At 36.0% G+C, this 19,827-nt stretch overlaps 3 protein-coding genes across 5 annotated transcripts; all 3 read left to right on the top strand.

The window, feature by feature from the left end:
* Positions 1–203: 203 nt before the first annotated feature.
* On the top strand, positions 204–9,577 carry LOC135632666 (ABC transporter A family member 7-like). Its single transcript, XM_065141325.1, has 18 exons — positions 204–354; positions 508–859; positions 960–1,042; positions 1,131–1,275; positions 2,416–2,535; positions 2,623–2,738; positions 4,182–4,340; positions 4,663–4,825; positions 4,897–5,022; positions 5,124–5,207; positions 5,350–5,708; positions 6,493–6,693; positions 7,039–7,148; positions 7,261–7,345; positions 8,230–8,358; positions 8,441–8,546; positions 8,784–8,872; positions 9,136–9,577. Exons 1-18 carry the CDS (start codon positions 265–267, stop codon positions 9,430–9,432), a joined length of 2,814 nt encoding a protein of 937 aa, XP_064997397.1. The 5' UTR covers positions 204–264; the 3' UTR covers positions 9,433–9,577.
* A 483-nt stretch (positions 9,578–10,060) lies between these two features.
* Positions 10,061–13,771, top strand: LOC135632437 (uncharacterized). Of its 3 annotated transcripts, none has more exons than XM_065141014.1 (3): positions 10,061–10,462; positions 10,653–10,878; positions 13,365–13,771. In XM_065141014.1, the coding sequence occupies exons 1-2, from the start codon at positions 10,118–10,120 to the stop codon at positions 10,863–10,865; spliced, it is 558 nt and encodes a 185-aa protein (XP_064997086.1). In that variant the 5' UTR covers positions 10,061–10,117; the 3' UTR covers positions 10,866–10,878; positions 13,365–13,771. The 3 variants fall into 3 exon arrangements, with proteins under 3 accessions (XP_064997086.1, XP_064997084.1, XP_064997083.1); XM_065141012.1 differs by lacking the exon at positions 13,365–13,771 and adding an exon at positions 12,804–13,011; XM_065141011.1 differs by lacking the exon at positions 13,365–13,771 and having other exon boundaries at positions 10,062–10,462; positions 10,653–11,022.
* Positions 13,772–13,915: 144 nt separating this feature from the next.
* Positions 13,916–19,446, top strand: LOC135632436 (mitochondrial outer membrane protein porin 1-like). Its single transcript, XM_065141010.1, has 6 exons — positions 13,916–14,223; positions 14,303–14,370; positions 17,242–17,352; positions 18,309–18,398; positions 18,488–18,696; positions 18,863–19,446. Exons 1-6 carry the CDS (start codon positions 14,181–14,183, stop codon positions 19,167–19,169), a joined length of 828 nt encoding a protein of 275 aa, XP_064997082.1. The 5' UTR covers positions 13,916–14,180; the 3' UTR covers positions 19,170–19,446.
* The last annotated feature ends 381 nt before the right edge of the window (positions 19,447–19,827 follow it).

The raw sequence follows: 19,827 nt of genomic DNA, 5'->3' as shown, positions 1-19,827 counted from the left end.
ACGATCCTGCGTTGACCATTGTATCCTTCGTACGTACATTTGCTGCTGTCACGTGATCCCGCGATTGTTTTCCTCCCCGTGTTCAGCCATGCAAGCGAAGTCATGCCGTCCCTTTCCTTACCACCACCTTCGGAGTTGCCCTATAAATCCTCCATCCCTTCTTTCAAGCTTTCAAATCATTGATCTTTCGAGAGAGACAGAAGCGAACAGGGAAGTAGACGCAAATACATTTCTTGCGAAGGCGAGAGAGGGAGAAAGGAATCGATGGAGTCATCGTCCTCCTATTCGTCCCGCGGCGCCGCCAGCTTCTTCACCCAAGCCAATGTTCTCCTCCGCAAGAACCTCACCTTCCAGGTTCCCCTTCCTCCGCCTTCCTCTCATCAACTCGATTTCGTTTCCTGAGCGGAGTGGCGAAATGAACAGGAATGGAATCACCTTTTGTGTTCTTTCCCTCATGCGCTTCGAGCCTTCTCATTGCTTGCCTGGATGCGTGTCCTCTTATGGCAGAAGCGGAACCTGAAGACCAACATCGGGATCGTCGCATTCCCCATCTTCCTCTGCGCGGTGATCATCCTCATCCAGAAAGTGGTGGAGGAGGAGATGAACAAGTACGGGCATCGATGCGGGTGCCAGGGAGGGGTCTGCGGCATCCAGTACTCATCGCTGGATCAGTTCGACGCATGCCCCATCTCCACCCCCTTCGAGTCGCCGGCGCTCCTCCAGGTTCCTCGCCCCGAGTCTCGCGCCGTGACATCCGATCACCCCACCCCCGCGGGCTTGCCCGATGAGTCTTGCAAGGTCTCGCAGTCCTGTCCGGCGTCGGTACTTTTCACCGGCGGCAATCAATCCTTCGCACAAAGTATCCGATTCTCTTGCCATGCTTTTGTTCCGGAAATCCATCACATTACGATGATTGCCCGCGAGTAACTGTCTGAACCGAAATTGATCTTTGTTGGCAGTTCTGGCGCAGAGTCTGTTTCTGAGTTCTTCCTCCGCATTGAACCTCTCGGATTTCCCCAGCAGTTTGTCTACTGTCATGCTTGTAAGATCTTAGAACCAATGCTTTTGTCTAGTTTGCTGTTATCATTCGTAATTGGAGGCAAGATTGGTTCTGTCCTTGACCTTTCCAGGGGACCGACACATCAACGGGAAACACACAGCTCATGGAGCCTGCTTTTGTCTCTGATAGACCCTTATATCTGATCCAACCTCAATGTGCATCAAATGCAACAAGTCCAATTTCCTTTATAATTGCCAACAGATCAATTGAGCTAGGTAAAATATTTTCTTGCCGGGAGCAAGACTACTTAGTTTTCTTCCTCCTCCTGTTCCTTTTCTTTGTCAACTTATCGTTTCCATTTGAGGTCTGGTTTAGAGTACTTCTGTCATGTTGAAATCTGTATTTGTACAATCGCCTGCGGTGAGGTTTTGTTGGTATCTCAGCAGTCACATGGTGTGTCCATTGGTAATACACACAAGCGTCCTTTGTCTCTTCTTCTACAAGAAAGAGATGCCTCATAAAACTATAGGATCTTTCCCCAAATATATAATAAAGATATTTCTTTTGCGTTGGTTGTTTCACGTCATTATCTATTGCTTGCTTCCAACTGCATGCTGACTTCTGAAAATTCTGGGACAGTAGGCAACTCGCTAACTCACTTGGCATCATTATGGAGCTAGAACAAATGACTTGTGCTTTAATTAAAAATTTTCAAGTGGCATACTGATGACTGAAGTGTAGGACTCTGCATTATCATATTCTCATCTAATACTTAATTGACAGATCTGGCAAAAAAGCCTCTATTGTTTGTTCTTTCTAGAATCTGAATGTGACTATTTGCTTTGGCATATTGCCAACAATTTTCCTTTAATTTTTTGAATTCCATGGAAACGTGAATGAGCTTCCTGTTTCAGCTTATGACCAGATGAAAATGTTTGGATTTTCTGTGTGATGTTTGAGCCGTTTTATACTTGTTCCATACTATAATATTAAAGAAAATTGATGAGAATCAACCACTTTTTGGAAAACTATTTGGAAACCCTTTTTCGTATATTATGTGATCCAGGTGATGATATTGATGTGTCATTTATGATTTATAAATGCACCCAGAATGCAAGTCTGAACTAAAAGGAAATTTAAATTTCATGTCCATAATCTTTTACAAAATTAATTAAGCCTAAATTCCTCAAATCTATGTACACTTGGAATTTGTGCTGCAATCAAGCTTATTCTGAAGATTTCATTGAATCGGGTGATGCATAAAACTATGCTTGCCAAAACCTTTACTGCCTTTAATTAAAATTAAATGCAAGTTTATTTGAAATTATATTCTTCATATTGTACTATTTTAATGTCGTAGCTTTTGTTAAAAAAATTGTTATATTCTGAATCTCTAGTCTTTGAAATGACAACAGAGTTACAATGTGTTCAAGGATTGGCTTTGTGGCGTGATAACTCATCGTTGATAAATGATGAGTTGTTTAAAGGTTACCAACAGGGAAATTCAGAGAAGAAAATTAATGAGTTCATTGCAGGTTATCTTTTCGAACGGCTTCAAATTTTTAATCTTTTGTGTGTGTCTGTACGGGGCTGCTTATACCAGTATGTTCTTTCTCTTGCAGCTTATGACTTCTTGAATTCTGATGAAAAATCTTTTAATCTAAATATTGGGTACAACTCAACGTATAATAATGATGTCAATGGTTACTTGGTGCGTGTACCTCGCTCAGTGAATCTGGTATGTATGAGACTGTTGTTATAACCTCTGATATTGCAAATATGTTCTGGTTTGTATTAGCATCTAATAGTTGGCTAATGGCTGCTAAAATCAGCAATAAGTATGAAGACAGTATTTTTTTAAGGGCATTTCAGTTCATCTTTTTTTGTTGTTTCATCTTGTTAAGGTGATACGTGTTCTCTCCCTTGTACAACGGCACGGATAAGTTTGACTGACAAAATTAAATATTTTACTTGTTGTAACTCTTATCCGTGGGAGATAGAGTATGCAATTTGTGTGAGTGGTTCTCCATGTGAGCTTTTGAGTTGCTATTATTCTATTCATACTCTCAGAGCTCCATTAAGACTAATGTTCTCACAAAATGGTTTGACCTGTTATTGTGTCTTTATATTATCTTTGTTAACAAGAATAATGTATGCTATTCTTACTGTTTGGTAAAAGTAGTGGTTAACACTTGGAGAGGTTCACCTGATGGGGGAGACCTTTAATGTTTAGTTAAGATGTGTATCCAAGTCTTAGGTACCAAATGAAATTGAAAAATGGAATGCACATCACTGTAAAGCACATGAGCAGTAGCTTGGGCTCCAAGAACAAAAAGCATAATGGACTTTCTGTGGAATTATAGCCTTCTTCAACTGATGAGTACAACTCCAAACTCTTTAATTTGAAAATGCTGCCTTTATACTAATAGGTTTTCTTTATTCACTTCCGAGGTGTTACTTTGATTACTTGTCAAGTAATCTTACTTGATAATAACTAGTAAAACAGAACCTAATCCTAGTTTGTGGTTTTCTTATACCTTTAAATATATGATTGATATGAATTCAATGAAAATTTAGTAAGAATCCAAAATATGTTGTTTTTATATGAATGAGGCTTTCTCACTTTCACATGGCCTCGGCTGAGCCTCCCTTAAGTTTATGTAGACACTAAACATCAACATGAGTCCTGCTGACTCAATATTTTTGGCTCATATCTAGTTGCACCTCTCTGTAAATCCTGCTTTTTGATGAATCTCAGGTGATGAATGAACTCAATGTTTTACTAGCTACTCATTTTCAAGGAAAACAAGTTAACAGTCTGTCTCAAGTTCTGAGAGAGGCTTAAGCTAATTGTCTAACCTATACTGTTGTCTGCATCATTTCTTTTGTTTACTTTTAGCTGTATGTCTCAACTTTGTTTATGAATTGTGTTTGTTCATACTTTTTATACTTTTTAACTCAAGTTTAGATCCTTTCAATTGTCTCTATGTCCCTTTTGCTTAAACAATAGAAAAGAGAAAGCGAGGCCCTTTTTAACAATCATAACTAACATTTCTTTAATTTTGTGTTTATATATCCATGTTGCCCCTAGACCTAAGATTGGTATAAGAACACATAGACCAATGAGCATTATCTCATATTTTATTTATTTATGAAATTATCATTTTCATTTACTTTGCAGGCCTCAAATGCCTATCTGAAGTTGCACAATGGTCCTGGTGTCATGGCAATGCTTGAATATCTTAAAGAAATGCCCAAAACTGGAACGCAGTTGAGGTTTGACATTTCTTCCCTTCTTGGTGCATTATTCTTCACCTGGATCATTGAGCTACTTTTCCCGGTAAGTTTAATGAGAGATAATATTATTAAAATAGATCTTTGAAATCTTTTTCTTAAAGAGACAGCTTTTTGTTTTGATGTGCATCCAAATTTAGTGCTAAGTTTCTGTAATACACTGTCTGCCTTTCCATGAGTGTTTGTTGTGGATGGGTAGAACCCTGAGATTCTACTGTATTCTTCCATGCCTGTGACATTGTACGAGGATTTCAATCTCTAAAGTCTAAACATCTATAGAACCCTAAATTAATATACTATCATTATTAACTTTGGATGTTCTAACTTATTTCTGCTTAACCGAGACTAACCTTTTGTTTCTTATGTAGGTTATCTTGACATACCTTGTCTATGAGAGGCAACAAAAGTTAAAAATTATGATGAAAATGCATGGGCTAAAGGATGGACCTTACTGGTTGATATCTTACGTTTACTTTTTCTCACTATCATCACTCTACATGATATGTTTTGTCATATTTGGCTCTCTAATAGGTAAAGACAGCCCAAAAACTTCATTAGTTTGTGCATGAAAAACTGAGCTGATAATCTTTTCTCCTGTACAGGGCTAAAATTTTTCAGATTGAATGACTACAGCGTACAAATCGTGTTCTATTTCTTTAACATAAGCTTGCAGATAGCGATGGCCTTTCTTGCATCAACTTTCTTTTCTGCTGTGAAAACTGCTACAGGTGAGATATAAGTGTGGTTAAATGAATCAAAAAATTCTGCCTTCAACTTTGGATGGGAGAACTTGTGACATAGTTTAATGAAATGAAATCTGTTGCTGCAGTCACTGAGTACATTTATGTGTTCGGTTCCGGCTTATTAGGACCATACCTTTTGCAATTTTTCATCGAAGATACTAGCTTTCCAAGTAAGTGGGATCATTTCCAAATAAATATTCTTTATGGGATGATCTGAAAGATGTTTTGACCTGAAAGTTTATGTTTTCTGGAAGATATCAATTCTCTTCACAATTCCTCAACATTGAAAAAAGGTCGTCTCATGTTTTTCAGGAGCTTGGATTATAGTAATGGAGCTCATTCCTGGATTTTCCTTGTATCGTGGGTTATATGAGCTTGCACAGTATTCCTTTAAAGGAGATCAAATGGGGACTTCTGGTATGCAATGGCGAGATTTAAATGACAGGCAAAATGGGATGAAAGATGTATTGATTATAATGTTTGTTGAGTGGCTAGTATTTCTTCCAGTTGCATATTATTTGGATAAAGTATTAGGAGGAATCAGGAAGGATCCGCTATTTTTGTTAAACTATTTCCAGAAAAAATCTCGATCATCTCAAAGAAAGCCTAGTTTGCAGCGACAAGGATCTGAAGTTCTTGTTAAAATAGATAGTACTGATGTTTCTCGGGAAGTAAGTTACATTACTTGCCAGAGCTATTGTATACTTCACTGAGTTCCAATGATCAGACAAACATTTAAAAGTTCATTGTTACTGAAAAGGTGAAACACTTAATTTAATTGTTTACTGTTTAAGGTCAAGTTTTTCATTAAGAGTCTTAATATGTTTGCATAACATAGGAAGCTATATAGAATCACAAAATCAGAAAATTATTAGAGTTTGTTAATTGCTTAACTGAAAATGGATCTTTTAAATGTCAGAATTTTTTGTATTTTACTTGGTTATTGTAACTAATAGCAACTCAACGATGTTCAAATACTACTTGGTTTAATACTAGAGCTTAGATGTTTTGGAAGATGTTGATTATCTTGTTATCATAAATCATTTGAAATGGAAAATTGTGTTAGGTTGCTAAGAATGATTTGATTGTTATTACTGCTTTATGAATGGCCTTTCCAAATCAAATCAAGGTTGTATTGTGTTGTTTTTCTAACTGACTGTTAAAATAAAGTCATCCAAGTGAAGATTACTTAAGAGTATCTCGGTTTCATAAAAGAACTTTAAGATGCGAATAACAACAATTATTAAACAACAATTTTTATCGAACTACTACTTTCATTAAGTGCTAGCTTGGATTTTGAGGACTACATTTCTATATGTCCTAATTGCTTTTCTTATCATAAAATTCTGTTGTATTTCTTAATATTACATTTAACTGTCTTCAATTACTGATCTTTTAGTTTCTGCAGCTCTTGATTAATTGCAATCATTCATATCATGTTTTTGTTCATGCCAGCGTGAAGTTGTTGAGCATCTGCTACTAGAACCTAATATTAGTCATGCAGTCATCTCTGATAACCTCAAAAAGGTTTACCCAGGATGTGATGGAAATCCAGACAAACATGCAGTTCGAGGACTATCTCTTGCTTTACCTAATGGTGAATGTTTTGGCATGCTTGGCCCTAATGGTGCTGGAAAAACTACCTTTATCACTATGGTAAGTGATAAAGTTTAAATATGGATTTCTTATTGACTGCATTACATCAAGATGCTTATACCTAGGTCATGACGGCACTGTGTAGCCTTGGCTTTGTATCAGTTCCAAAAGTTAGTTGCATTTATTCAATATATATATTCTTCTTCCTGAAATAAAAAAAATTATTTACTGAAAGCCCTTTTTCAGTCACCATAAAGTCAATTCTAGCATCCTTCTTGCTAAACTCTTAAGAGTTCAGTTAGGCCTTTTTCGGTATTGCATATTTATTGGTCTATCAGTCCTCCATTTCGTATGGTTCTAACATATGTTATGGCAAAAAAATTGTCCTAACAACTGTATTTGCAGATGATTGGTCTTATTACACCTTCCTCTGGCACTGCATATGTTCAGGGAATGGACATAAGAACTAATATGGATCAAATATACACAAGCATGGGAGTATGCCCACAGCATGAGTAAGACATTTATATCTTATGATTTTACTGCTGAGAAGATTACCATTGATAGTTCTCTTGTTCACTTCAATCAAACATTGCTAGTCCTATTAACAATCATCCTAAACTACAGCTTGCTCTGGGAAACATTGACTGGCAGAGAACATTTACTGTTTTATGGCCGACTGAAGAACCTTAAGGGTGCTGCATTGTTACAGGTATTTCATAATTATCAATATGGTGTGTTATACTTAAGATTTGGGTCATCTTACCATAGTACAATTATACTACTAATTGCCTCTGTACAAAGTTGTATCGAACACTAAAGGATAATTTTCAGTTTCACCATTTGTAACTTTGCTTATTATGCATCACTTTATATTCTAATTTCTATTCCATCATCATATTCTAACTTTGCTTATTATGCATCACTAAAGGATAATTTTCAGTTCCAATAATTAGAATAATCATGGGAGTACCAAGCCATATTCTGATTGTTAACTGATAAAAATGATAGCATGAGTGAATTCTGCTATTAGGGTTCATAATTAACAACAAACAGGTTGGAATTTAAACGTGTATGAGGTTCTTAGTGAAAACATTTGTATTAGGAAAAGATTGCCTTTTACTGCAACTGTACTAATTGAACATAAGAAATGGGGGGGTATCACAAAATTACCATTTATTAACTCACCGTAGTGTATGATTAACACAAACCATGTAGATTTGCTATATTATATGCTCAAATAATAAGGACTTAACATTGTTATAGAAGCAGGTTTCATGGTTCACTTGCGTTGGCTGATCTTAAGTTGGCTGTCTAAATTCACTGTTGCATTAATCTGGCCAATATTCTATTTATCAATCTGAAATTGAAAATTGACAAGCCAATTTCTTCCCATATAAGGATTTTTTTTTTTAATCTTAGTTTCTTCTGTAGAGGCATCTTTGTGTTGCTATCAGGAGGTTATCCTGCTCAGAAAGTGTCAAATGCATGTATTATTTAACAATTTAATTGCACAGGAACACATTTTCTCATGGAATTCAGTATTACATGTCTGAAACTTATTGACATCTCTTACATGTATTCATCATCTTCCAGGCTGTGGAGGAATCTTTGAAGAGTGTGGATTTGTTTTATGGTGGTGTTGGAGATAAACAAGTTGCGAAATATAGTGGTGGAATGAAAAGGAGGCTTAGTGTTGCCATTTCACTGATTGGGGATCCTAAGGTACAAATCTTTCTGATGGTTCTAGACCTACACAGACAGAAATATTTTGAGAAAAATCTAAGGTTTGAAATATCTTTGGCAGGTTGTCTACATGGATGAGCCGAGTACTGGACTAGATCCTGCATCACGAAACAGATTATGGAATGTCGTGAAGCATGCAAAAAGAGACCGGGCAATCATACTCACAAGTATGTATATTCTGCCAGCTTTATTGCTGCCGGTAACCTACCCACGAAGTCTGGGTTGTAGAAAGACAAATGTCTGAATCTTGCATAAACATATTTAACTGCATTGTCAAAAGTTTCAGATTCATTGTTTTCGCCTAGATAATAGGACAATCAAATATTCACTCATGCCAGGGGATAATATGTATTCTTATTTACTACCGATGACCTCAAATAATTAAGATATCTCAATGATTTCAGCACACTCGATGGAGGAAGCCGAGGTTTTATGTGATCGTCTTGGCATCTTCGTTGATGGAGGTTTCCAGTGCATAGGAAATGCAAAGGAGGTATGACAATCACATGACATTCATATCAGGGTAGTATTACTTCAAAAACTTGTTCCTACAATTTAAGTGGCTGATCTAAAGTTTAAGCTACATGGTTATTCAAACCATTTCCTCAACTATTTCAAGTTCTGCAAACACATGATATCTACAATTACATTGATTGTTCAAATAATTTCCTCACCTACTTTCATCTGGTGATGAAAAGCTTTCAAATCTGAAAAAGTTCCGAGAAACAGAATATACTGAAAGAATTTTCATTGCAGCTCAAGGCTCGGTATGGTGGATCTTATGTCTTTACCATGACGACATCTGCGAACGAAGAAGAAGAGGTGGAAAACTTGGTTCGGCGACTATCGCCAAATGCAAACAAGATCTATCACATATCTGGAACCCAAAAGTTTGAGCTGCCAAAGCAGGAGGTCAGGATATCTGATGTTTTCCGAGCTGTCGAGATTGCAAAGAGTAAACTCACAATCCAGGCATGGGGTCTGGCTGATGCCACATTGGAGGATGTGTTCATCAAAGTTGCCAACAATATTTCAGTGAGCTTTCATGATTGATAAATACTCGCCGCTGCTATTTGTGTTATATTTTGTACGATAAATTTGTATGTTTGGCACAATTATTCTACTTTTTTGGTTTGAGAATCTAATGATATCATCCATAGATAGATAGTGTATGATTATTATCATTGCCCCCAACAATATAGTGGACAGGAATATTAATATCTGTATCTTGAACCTTGATATTGTATCATCTTCATATGCTAATTTCACCTAGTTGATCTCATGAGTTGTTTATCAAGTAATATCTAATTTTTGTTGGTGGGTAATGCTGGCTCCATTTAACCTTTTTAATTTCTTGATTTTGTGGATACTAGATTCATTATTGCTATTTTTTAAAATTATTTTTCTGAAATTTCTATAATTTAAATTTTACTTTTTGTGTTGTATATATGTATGCGAATTATGGCAAACTTAAAAATAACCAAATATTGGGATCTTCTCTAATTAATGGTCGGACTCAAATTGTGCTTCACTTCGGAAACTCGATCTAAGCCGGTCATATAAAATAAATGGAACCCACATCGACGAAGCGATTCATACTGGAATCGCTTGGAGGATTATAAATTAAAATTCACACTGGACGGGATGCACCACTAAAGACATTTTCCACTTCGCCTCCCCTGTTGCCCTCACCTGCGCTCCTTTGCCCTTTCTCGGAAGAAGAGAGGCCCAGAAGAAAATGGAGGAAAACAAGGCGGGCGAAGCGATCGAGTCTTTCGAAGAGTCTTCGCCGAAGCCTGACCCCAATTCTAGCTCCGGCGACAAGAACAAGGCACCGGAGGTGGAAGTCCACCTCTTCCGCCGGGGACGAGGGCCGATCGACGTCTTCCGATCGAAGCTGGGCGGTTGGGATCAGGATCGCCTCGAGGTTCAAGACATCCTCGACAAGTATGGGTTCAAGTCCCTCTTCGCCTTTAATCCCGAGTCGGGGAGAGGCGTCCCCATCCGCTTCAGCTCCCGCAACGGCCGATCAATCCTCCCTTACACCGGAGGATCTGTGGTCGTCATTGATGGAGAACCCAAGGTGATTCCTCTCTCGATCGTTTGTTCGTCTGAACCTTTTTGTTGAATTTATTCGATTGATCATGATTTTTTTTTTCTTTTTAAGAAAGCTAAAATTCCTGGCGAAAAAGATAGATTTTTGTAGAGATCTCATGCTGTTCTTGATTTTTTTGATTTCTTTTTAGAGTATTTATGGTAATTCTTCTTTGCAGGATTCATTGGTTAAGCCTGTGACGAAGATCATGGTCGGAGTAGCAGTGCTAACACTTCTGATCGCAATGTTCTTTAAAGAAACACCGGAATGGTTCAAGTCGTCAAGGTTCTCCGGCATAACATTTCCTCCATGGGTTCTTGCTTGCATGGTTATCGTCTTCACTCGCTTGAGGAAGAGAACTAAGGATGTTCTGAAGAAGTATGGGCGGTGAAAAGCAATCACTGGTAATGACTCCGCACAAAATTACAGAATTCTTTCCCTGTCCCATCTTCTCCTTGTTTATCAAACTGCCCTTCTCAAATGTGCTTCCTCAGAAGAATTGTGGGATGTAATTTGTTTCAGTTCAAATGGAAATTTTCTTAATTATATATCCCACATGTCTTAGTTAATCAATGGATAATGCCATTCAACACAACTAATTTACTTCAAGTAGTACATAGTTATTGACATGGATATGTTACAGGTATGTCAAAGTAGTAAGAATGTGAGCCTATCATATTTTCATAAAAGGCGTAACTTCAATATGCATATGCTTGTATAAACACTTGCTCATGATACTTTTAGCTTCCTTGATTCTTTGGATATTTAAGTATTTACCTCTTGACCCTGACAAATTAGTAGCATGTTTGCTCATGTGATCAAAACACAAAGCTAAAAACTTTCACATAAATCTTATGTTGCCCTCGAGAACTAGATTTGGACTACGACTAAGGATAATCAGGATGTCAAATCTTAATAATTAAAAATTATACTTCATCTGTAAAGCATAATTTTGGTTGCTCACAGGGACACAATTTTGATGGTGGGTCCTGTTATCCTAATGTGGTTGCCTCCTTATGATCTAGGTGCCCAGTGTTCAAGTAGTATAAACTATCTGCTTATTTTGCAGAAGTAAGACTTCATATACTAATCCTTGTCAGACCCTATATTGGCGAGAGTCTTATGCAGTAGGTCACCCATTTTTATGATGACATGATTATCTTATGTCCCTTGGTGACCTTAAAACTTTGATGGTGTTATGACATAGTGCAAATGGTTAACTGAAATGATATAGAACAAGGTTCTGGGACTTTTGAGGTTTAGGTACATTATTTCTTTTTTATGAAAAATAAATTAAAGGATGTATTTTCTTGAAAATTGATACTGATTGCAAGTTCTGTTCAGACTCGGAAAACATTAAATGACAATTTTATCATAGATTTTTTTCCTTCTTAACAAGAATGTTTTCCGCATACTTAGCTCATGTTATAATAGGCAGAACTTGAACAAAATGTACAAGTAGTTTATCAAATCACTGCTTTAATAAACACCATCAGTTGAATATTATTTTTCTTTCGAAATAGGAGTTCGTTATAGTTATTGACATTAATGATGTTTGAGGTGTTAATGGAAATTCAGGATATAATGATGTTTCTGTGCTATCTTTTTGTGCTCCAAGGTGGTTGTGAAAATAAAAATATATATTATTTGTAAGGATGACTTATTTTCCTTTAAGTGCCAATTTGTCTATGATCTCCTTCATCAAGCATTGGCTGTGTAGCATGTGTCAAGTAGTCATTCTTCATGCAAATCATCTCTTTTTATCCGATCCGGTAAAAAAACCTTGAGTCAAGAAGACTCTGGATATGAAATAGTCATACTCCATGCAAGCCTTCTCTTTCTATCCAATTGGGTAAAAGGAACCTTAAGAAGCATTTGTGTATGAACAATCTAACTTTTAGCAGATTTTTTAATCATCCACATGATGAATGTAAGTCCTTTGGGAAACACTGATATATACCAACAATTGCAAATTTAGAGATGTGAGAGAGAGAGAGAGTGGATACTGTGAAATTTAAATTATCTCTCATTTGTGTGTCAACTCATGAATCTAGGAACTGCCTGTTGAAAATTGACCCTGATTTGGACCAAACAAGAATGAAGGAATCATATGTTTTGAATTAAAGTGACAATTTTATCTCCAGCCAAATATTGCTTTATTTTGCTCTTTGTAAAATGATGCTGTTTTTATGTGCATTTTTAAAATAAAGGAACCATATGTTCATTTTTATGTGCATTTAAAAATAGATTTAATTATTTTGTGTTGGACCCAAAAAAATGACACCGAAGTTATACATCTTACAATAGGTTTATGCTACTGATTTTCTAGGGAATGTACCATGGTGAAGATCCGTAGGCTGCCAACATCAACTACTTGAATTTTTTCTATCATTTGTCATTGGTTTGTGTGAACTTAAAGTTATAGGTTTTTCATCATAACTACCCTTTCAACTTAATGTTTCACACTTGTTCATTGAGAACTGCAACATCACTTCGACACCGTTTGACAATGCAAGTTTATTTTTCCTTTTGGTCTATGGTTGATACAGCCATCATCTGCCACATTGATAATACAAATTTCAGTTCTTGTAGTCATTCTGATACTTGAGAAGATAGGAAGTGACATTGTTCTCTGTGGTTGCATGCAAAAACATGGTAAATTGCAGTGGAGTTGACTAATCAATAAGCAACACTGGTCCTTTTTTTTTTTTTTTTCTGAAGAAGACATTGGAGAATTATGATATTAGCAGCGTTCTACTTCCTACTGTTTTCACCCAATAACCTGTCTGTAGAAGTTTGGCAGCTCATTTGGGTTACAAATGCCATGAAATCAACTGTATTCGTTCATTACCAGCGTGTTGCTGTCTTGATCTTATCGATCGTGTTTCAGAACTTCATACTTCATATTGGAATGCGAGTTATTAATGATGTGTCATATCATCGGACGAATGAGTGATGTCAGAGATGATCTGTCCGGTTCTCGATGTAGAAGCAGCAAAAGGCGCCGAGGAGGTCAAACTGGGTCGACGGGTGGAGGCGCTGCCTCACAAGTCATCAGCAATTTTTGAAACTTAGGAGCGTTCTATAGGAATTTTTGAAAATTAGAACATTCTTTGAGAATTTTTCAAAGTTATAATTAAAAAAAATTAATTTTAAAATATATATATATATATATATATATATATATATATATATATATATATGTGTGTGTGTGCGTGTGAAATACTTCGTTTACATGTTGAAAATAGGAGATCCGACGGTGTATATCTCTGTACGCCGAACAGATCAGCCGTTCAATTTTTTTCGTCCTTTCAGGTATTAGTAAGCATCCGAATCACGGAAGCAACAGTTAATTAAATTCTTGAACCAATTGAACAAAATTTGCAGATTAGTTAAATCAAAACTTTCCGATTATTCATGAATATACCACCTATTTAAATTAGATTTAATAATAATAATTAACTGGATTTAAGATGGATATAGATACAAATATGTTCGAGTGATTGGAGATTAAAGCGGAATGATTTTGGTTTTCAAATTTTGAATTCAGAACGAGAAGGTTTTTCTTTTGAAATAATTGAAAAAGAAAAAGAAAATTCGCGCCATCGCTATTTAAGAGTCTTCGTCTCTCTCTCTCTCTCTCTCCGTCTGTTATTCTGTTTCCTCTCTGTTGCGGCTGCTGCTCTTTGATCCCGATCGAGGGAGGATGGGTCCAGGTCTCTACTTCGAGATCGGCAAGAAGGCCAGAGGTAAATTCGTCTTGTTCGATGTCTCTTACTTTGTGATTTTTCGACCTTTTCTTGATGGAGATCTTTGGTTCTGTTGCAGAACTCCTTTATAGGGATTACCAGACGGACCACAAGGTCACCGTCACCACCTGCACCTCGAATGGAGTCGTGAGTGATCATTTTCTCCTCCTTTTCGTTTTATAGGGATTTTACGTAATGTTTGCTGGTTCTTCTTTGATTTCTCTGGTTCTGATGAATGGACGGATCGTTTCAGTCAATTTAGTCTTTAGTTTTGCGTGGAGACGGATCTTGAAATCACTCATATGACTTCATGTTTTGCATTTATTTTTATATTTCTTTTCCTATTGGGAGATCACAATTTATGGTCAGAGGGATTTGAGTATGCTGCAGATCCATCAAAGTTTGATTGACTTTCCTCCTCTGATTGGTCTTTGTGTAGACCGTTTTATTGGTTAATGGACATACTGTTTGACGTGTCTTTGGTCTCTGGACATGAACTATGAGGAGCTTAGTTTGAGGTCTGGTTTATTCATGGCCAAGTCTGTGCAACCGCAAGCCCATATTGCATTGGAGATCTAGGGTTGACATATTTGACTATTTCTGTAAAGTAATGTACCAAGTGACCAATGGAATTCATAGCAGCCTATCATTTTTATATTTGACCAAGAAGTTGGTCAGAATTATTAATCAAGCCTTAGGTTGAAATTTGCAACAATTTCCCATACCAATTCAACCACACTTTCCAAGAACTATTCAGATCAACTTCATATATGCGGAAAAAATACACACAAACTAATAATTTCTTGTTAATTATAGTAGTGGTGACAGGTTGCTTCTGTCTTCGATCCTCATAGGAGGAAGAGGAAGACAGAAGAATCAACCACTATCTTTGTGGAAAGGGTGGATATGAGGATCTATGATTAGTTATGATAGCTATCGTTTCACCAGTGATTTTTCAACAATTTATAAATATGAAAAGCACATCTCTAGTATTCCTACCTCTAGAATCACCCTTTGATCAGCTTTGTAGCAACATGAAATAATTCAAATAAGACTAGAAAAGTTTCAGCCGACTTGCAGAATTTCATCATAGAAATTCTGCAATTAATGTTTAGTGTAGCTTCCCAATTAAATAACATCCATGCAACTAATTTTGATCTAAAGCAATTGACATGTAGATGTCCACACCAACTTTTTGTTTATTGTAGTGCATTTGGACATTCAAGAAGATCATGCCAGCGCACATCAATAATCCAATAAGAGAGTCTAGCAGTTTTGTCTCAAAACTCACCACTTTCAAATCTACATGACTAGTGGAATATGTATATCACAACATATCTCAATAATTTACTAGCTATTTTGAAAATTTAAAATTTATCAGAGATTAATTTGGAGGACATGAATTTATAGCAAGAATCATCTTTCTTAGCATGTGACCCATGAAAGGAGGGCCAAAAGATTCCACTTCAGCCCTAATTAGGTCAGCCTAAGTCTTCCTTAGGTGAGCCAAGAGATGGGCCAAATAAACCTTGTCATGTGGGCCCAACAGTCTTAGATGCTTTGTCATGTGGTCTGCCTAGAGGGGGGGCTGAGTGTCATCTTAGCAGCCTAAGACCACTTGAAGTTTTATATTAGCATCTAGGCTAACACACCATCAAGTTTCATCACATTTGTATATAGGTTTGTTGTAACCAAGGTCTTTAATTTCGAATAATATCATCCGGTACGGGCGATACATACCAGTCCGTCAGTAGATCGGTACACAGACCACTCGTTACCGGATTGTATATATGTATATATATATATATATATATGTATATATATGTATATATATGTATATATATGTATATATATATATTTATATATGTATATATATATACATATATCCATATATATATATTTAGGCGACGTCGCCTTGTTTTTCTGCAACGTCACCGAATTTTTATTTTATTATATATATATATATATATATATATATATATATATATATATATATATATATATATATATATATATATATATATATATATACACACACACATACATATATCGTACCGAGCGAATGTCGAAACTCCAGTACGGTACGATATTTTAATCCTTGGTTCTAACTCCTAATTTTAGTCAGATTAGGACTGTGCCAGTTGAGAGTGACCTTTATTCATTTGGAGACACTTAAATTGACCCAAATTTGGTTGGATTGATTTCAAGTCAAGGGATATCGGGAACTTAGAGAGTTTTTCTAGAAGTTCGGGGCTCATCAAGGTCATGGATGAGAGCTGGGGGATGGACACCTAATTGACACATCTTCTTTTCCTAATTTGATTGTACTCAAAGAAAGGATTGGTCATTGATTTTATTTTGCTAGATAATGTACAACTAATGATGCATTTGAGATTGAGAGTTTATAAATAGGTGAGTTGTGTATCCCCTAAGACATAGAACTTAAGTATTATTTTTAATAAAATATTATCTTTTACCTCTTTTTCTCTCTTTTATCTCTTTCTTCTCGATTCTGTTGGCTATCTTTTCTCCTTTTCACTATATTCTTTACCGAACATTTTCCCTTGAACTAAGTTGTTGCTTGATAGATAACGAATATCCTATCGAATAATAAGGAAAAATGTTTCCCATTTGGAAGTGTTGCTTGGTTCTGAAGCTGCATGCTTTGGATAGATAAAAAGCACCTCACTCCTAAAAAATCTATAAGGAACCGGTAAAGGCATTGAAAAGAAGAGTTGCAGGGTTATGACCTTTCAAGATAAAAAGTTAATCACATGTTTCTCTAATTATCAGGTCATGCACATTGCCGGTCTATATGCATATTGACTTGTCCATGCAGTACATTTAGAAAAGACAAACATCATTTTGACTTTTTACAATGTGATTTTCTTGTTTGAAGCTTGTTTTTCTAGTTACATGTATACTTACAGATTAATATGAATGCTATATACTGAATAATTCTCTCTTTGTTGTTTCTCTACACAAATTTCCACTTGTTTGATCTTTTCTCTGCTGCAGGAAATTACCGCATCGGGCACAAGAAAGAATGATTTGATTTTTGGTGAGATTCAATCTCACATAAAGAACAAGAATGTCACCTTTGATGTGAAAACAAACTCAGATTCAAATGTAACACTTCTTTCATTCTTTGATTGTCTTTTTCCAAATTTAACATGTTATAGTGTTTGAAGCATAAATCTTTCACATATAATTTATACCAGAAATTCATGAGTTTCGTATTATTCATTAGTTATTTATTGTATGGTACTTGGAAATGTTGACCTGGTGCATACAATTTCTCATGCTTGTTAACACATGCTTAAGGTACCTACAGAGAGAACTATTGATATACCGTTCCTCTTAAGGAGCAGGTTTTTGTTTCTTGGTCTTTTTTTTTAAATCTCATCATTTGTTGCTTCTCCTTTCAAATATTTGTAGTTTCTTATTCTCAAATAATTTATCTGAAATTCAATATCTTTCATTAAGCTAGGTGTTCTATTAAAGAATGTTGAGATTCATATCAAGTCTTTGTATTTCAAAATGCAATGATGATAAAAATGGAATACATTAATTTCTTAAAGAAATATGAGGGTTTGGATCTTCCTTAAATGCAGGCAATCATAGCCTATCCACAGTCTGGAGTTGGGTTTGGATCAAGAACTTTAAATAAGTTTACGAGAATTGTTCTTTTTAACATTTATGTAATGATTTTCAGAAGAAAGAAAGGTCTAGATCACTAAAAAGAATTGTTGAGGGAGGGATTTGATGGGCAAGTCCTGTAGACTTCACTCGTCAAGTCTTTATGATAAATGATTAAATGGTAACAAGGTTTATTAACAACTGTACATTTTATGTGATGAAAAAACAAAATAGATTGTAAGGCTATTAAGTCAATCATGATCAAACACATTATTTGGCTTATCATGAAAATGCCATTTTTACTATAATAATGAGCCTGATGTATTCTTGTCAACTCAACTAATGAAACAACAGACAGGAGAGAATGTGCCATTTTCTTGCAGATATGATTTTTTTCTGCTGACAGATGGTGGTGACAACAAAGTTTGTTTTGTGGTATTTGCTAGGTTACAACAACAATTACCATTGACGAACTTGCCAGCCCAGGGTTGAAGACAATTTTCAGTTTTGTTGTTCCAGACCAGAGGTCTGGGAAGGTAAGCAGAAAGTTCTGGTGAAGTAATCAGATAGTTGTTCTTGTTGTCAACTAAATTGTTCTATATATCAACTTATTGCTGTGTTCCAGGTTGAGATTCAATACTTGCATGATTATACTGGGATTAATGCGAGTATTGGATTGACAGCAAATCCTGTGGTTAACCTTTCTGGTGCGGTTGGATCTAAGACTCTCTCAGTTGGTGCTGATGTAGCATTTGACACTGCAACTGGGAAATTCATCAAGTACAATGCTGGTTTGAGCATCACTAATGCTGATCTTATTGCTGCCTTGACTCTGTTAGTACCTTCTCCAAGTGAACTTTCACTCTAATGACTTTCGTCAAATAGAGAATTATTCCTTACAAAATTCATTTATCGTGTCTAATGACTAAGTAAAATGTGCTTGAATCCAAATCATGGTTTAGGATATTTATGTTTAACTTTGAATTCCATCCCCTTGCAGGAATAACAGGGGAGACAGCTTGACTGCTTCCTATTATCACCTAGTTAAGTCTTTGTCAAGGACAGCAGTTGTTGCGGAGCTGACACATAGTTTCTCAAGTAATGAGAACACACTCACCTTTGGAACTCAGCACGCACTGGACCGCCTGACCACCGTAAAGGGACGTATCAACAGTTATGGTAAGGCTAGTGCACTCATCCAGCATGAGTGGAAACCCAAATCATTTCTGACTATCTCAGGAGAGATTGACACCAAGGCCATTGAGAAGAGTTCAAAAGTAGGCTTATCCTTGGTTCTCCGGCCATGATGAAAAGTTGTGTACCATATGCACTGTGCCTCCATTTCACAATTGAAAGGAATGGAATTAAGTTGAGAAAGGCTGACGGCCCCAATTTTGGATGGTAGCATGATTTTCAATCGTTGAATTTTTTTGCTGGTGCTTGTTCTATGGTACAAATGGCAGCATTTATTCTCCTTTTGTTTCTATACGAGTCTGTTAGAATAATTTTTTGGTGATCGGGACCAGATCTTGTCCCATATATACTTGCCAGAAATTTAATCTTGCTTCGTGCAGAGATTCGTTTTGACCATTGCTTTATGCTGCATACTGCCTTTAGTGGTCTTCACATGATCTGATTTTATAGTCTTCACTCAAATTCATTCAATAATTTCTTTTGTCTCTGTATGTTTTACGAATTTCTTGCTACATGATTAACTTTTTCAGAACAAAGATCTCAGTTCTTTACCTGCGTGAGGTTTGATAACGATAAATGCCTGATAGGAAGATGGAAAACAAAAATGTAATAAATATAGATTCATGAAGATTGAAGATTTATTGAATATTTCAATATTATCTAGGAATAAAAAAGGATAAGAAAATTTTATTTATTTTCTTGAGGTATTCAGTTTGATCTTTGTAAACAAATGTGAACATAACTTGATATAGAAAAATCAAAAATGGACTT

Source organism: Musa acuminata, chromosome BXJ3-3, assembly GCF_036884655.1.
Source record: "Musa acuminata AAA Group cultivar baxijiao chromosome BXJ3-3, Cavendish_Baxijiao_AAA, whole genome shotgun sequence".
Classification (NCBI taxonomy): Eukaryota; Viridiplantae; Streptophyta; class Magnoliopsida; order Zingiberales; family Musaceae; genus Musa; species Musa acuminata.
This window is presented reverse-complemented; position numbering and strand designations above follow the sequence as displayed.

What these genes read in the sequence shown, in the direction of transcription:
- LOC135632666 (XM_065141325.1), top strand. Translation starts at nt 265, where the DNA reads ATGGAGTCATCGTCCTCCTATTCGTCCCGCGGCGCCGCCAGCTTCTTC. An exon ending in GTTTGTCTACTGTCATGCTT is followed by an intron (nt 1,043 to 1,130) that starts GTAAGATCTTAG and finishes TGACCTTTCCAG; the next exon opens with GGGACCGACACATCAACGGG. An exon ending in GCATAGGAAATGCAAAGGAG is followed by an intron (nt 8,873 to 9,135) that starts GTATGACAATCA and finishes TTTTCATTGCAG; the next exon opens with CTCAAGGCTCGGTATGGTGG.
- LOC135632437 (XM_065141014.1), top strand. Translation starts at nt 10,118, where the DNA reads ATGGAGGAAAACAAGGCGGGCGAAGCGATCGAGTCTTTCGAAGAGTCT. An exon ending in TCATTGATGGAGAACCCAAG is followed by an intron (nt 10,463 to 10,652) that starts GTGATTCCTCTC and finishes TCTTCTTTGCAG; the next exon opens with GATTCATTGGTTAAGCCTGT.
- LOC135632436 (XM_065141010.1), top strand. Translation starts at nt 14,181, where the DNA reads ATGGGTCCAGGTCTCTACTTCGAGATCGGCAAGAAGGCCAGAG. An exon ending in AAACAAACTCAGATTCAAAT is followed by an intron (nt 17,353 to 18,308) that starts GTAACACTTCTT and finishes GGTATTTGCTAG; the next exon opens with GTTACAACAACAATTACCAT. An exon ending in CTTATTGCTGCCTTGACTCT is followed by an intron (nt 18,697 to 18,862) that starts GTTAGTACCTTC and finishes ATCCCCTTGCAG; the next exon opens with GAATAACAGGGGAGACAGCT.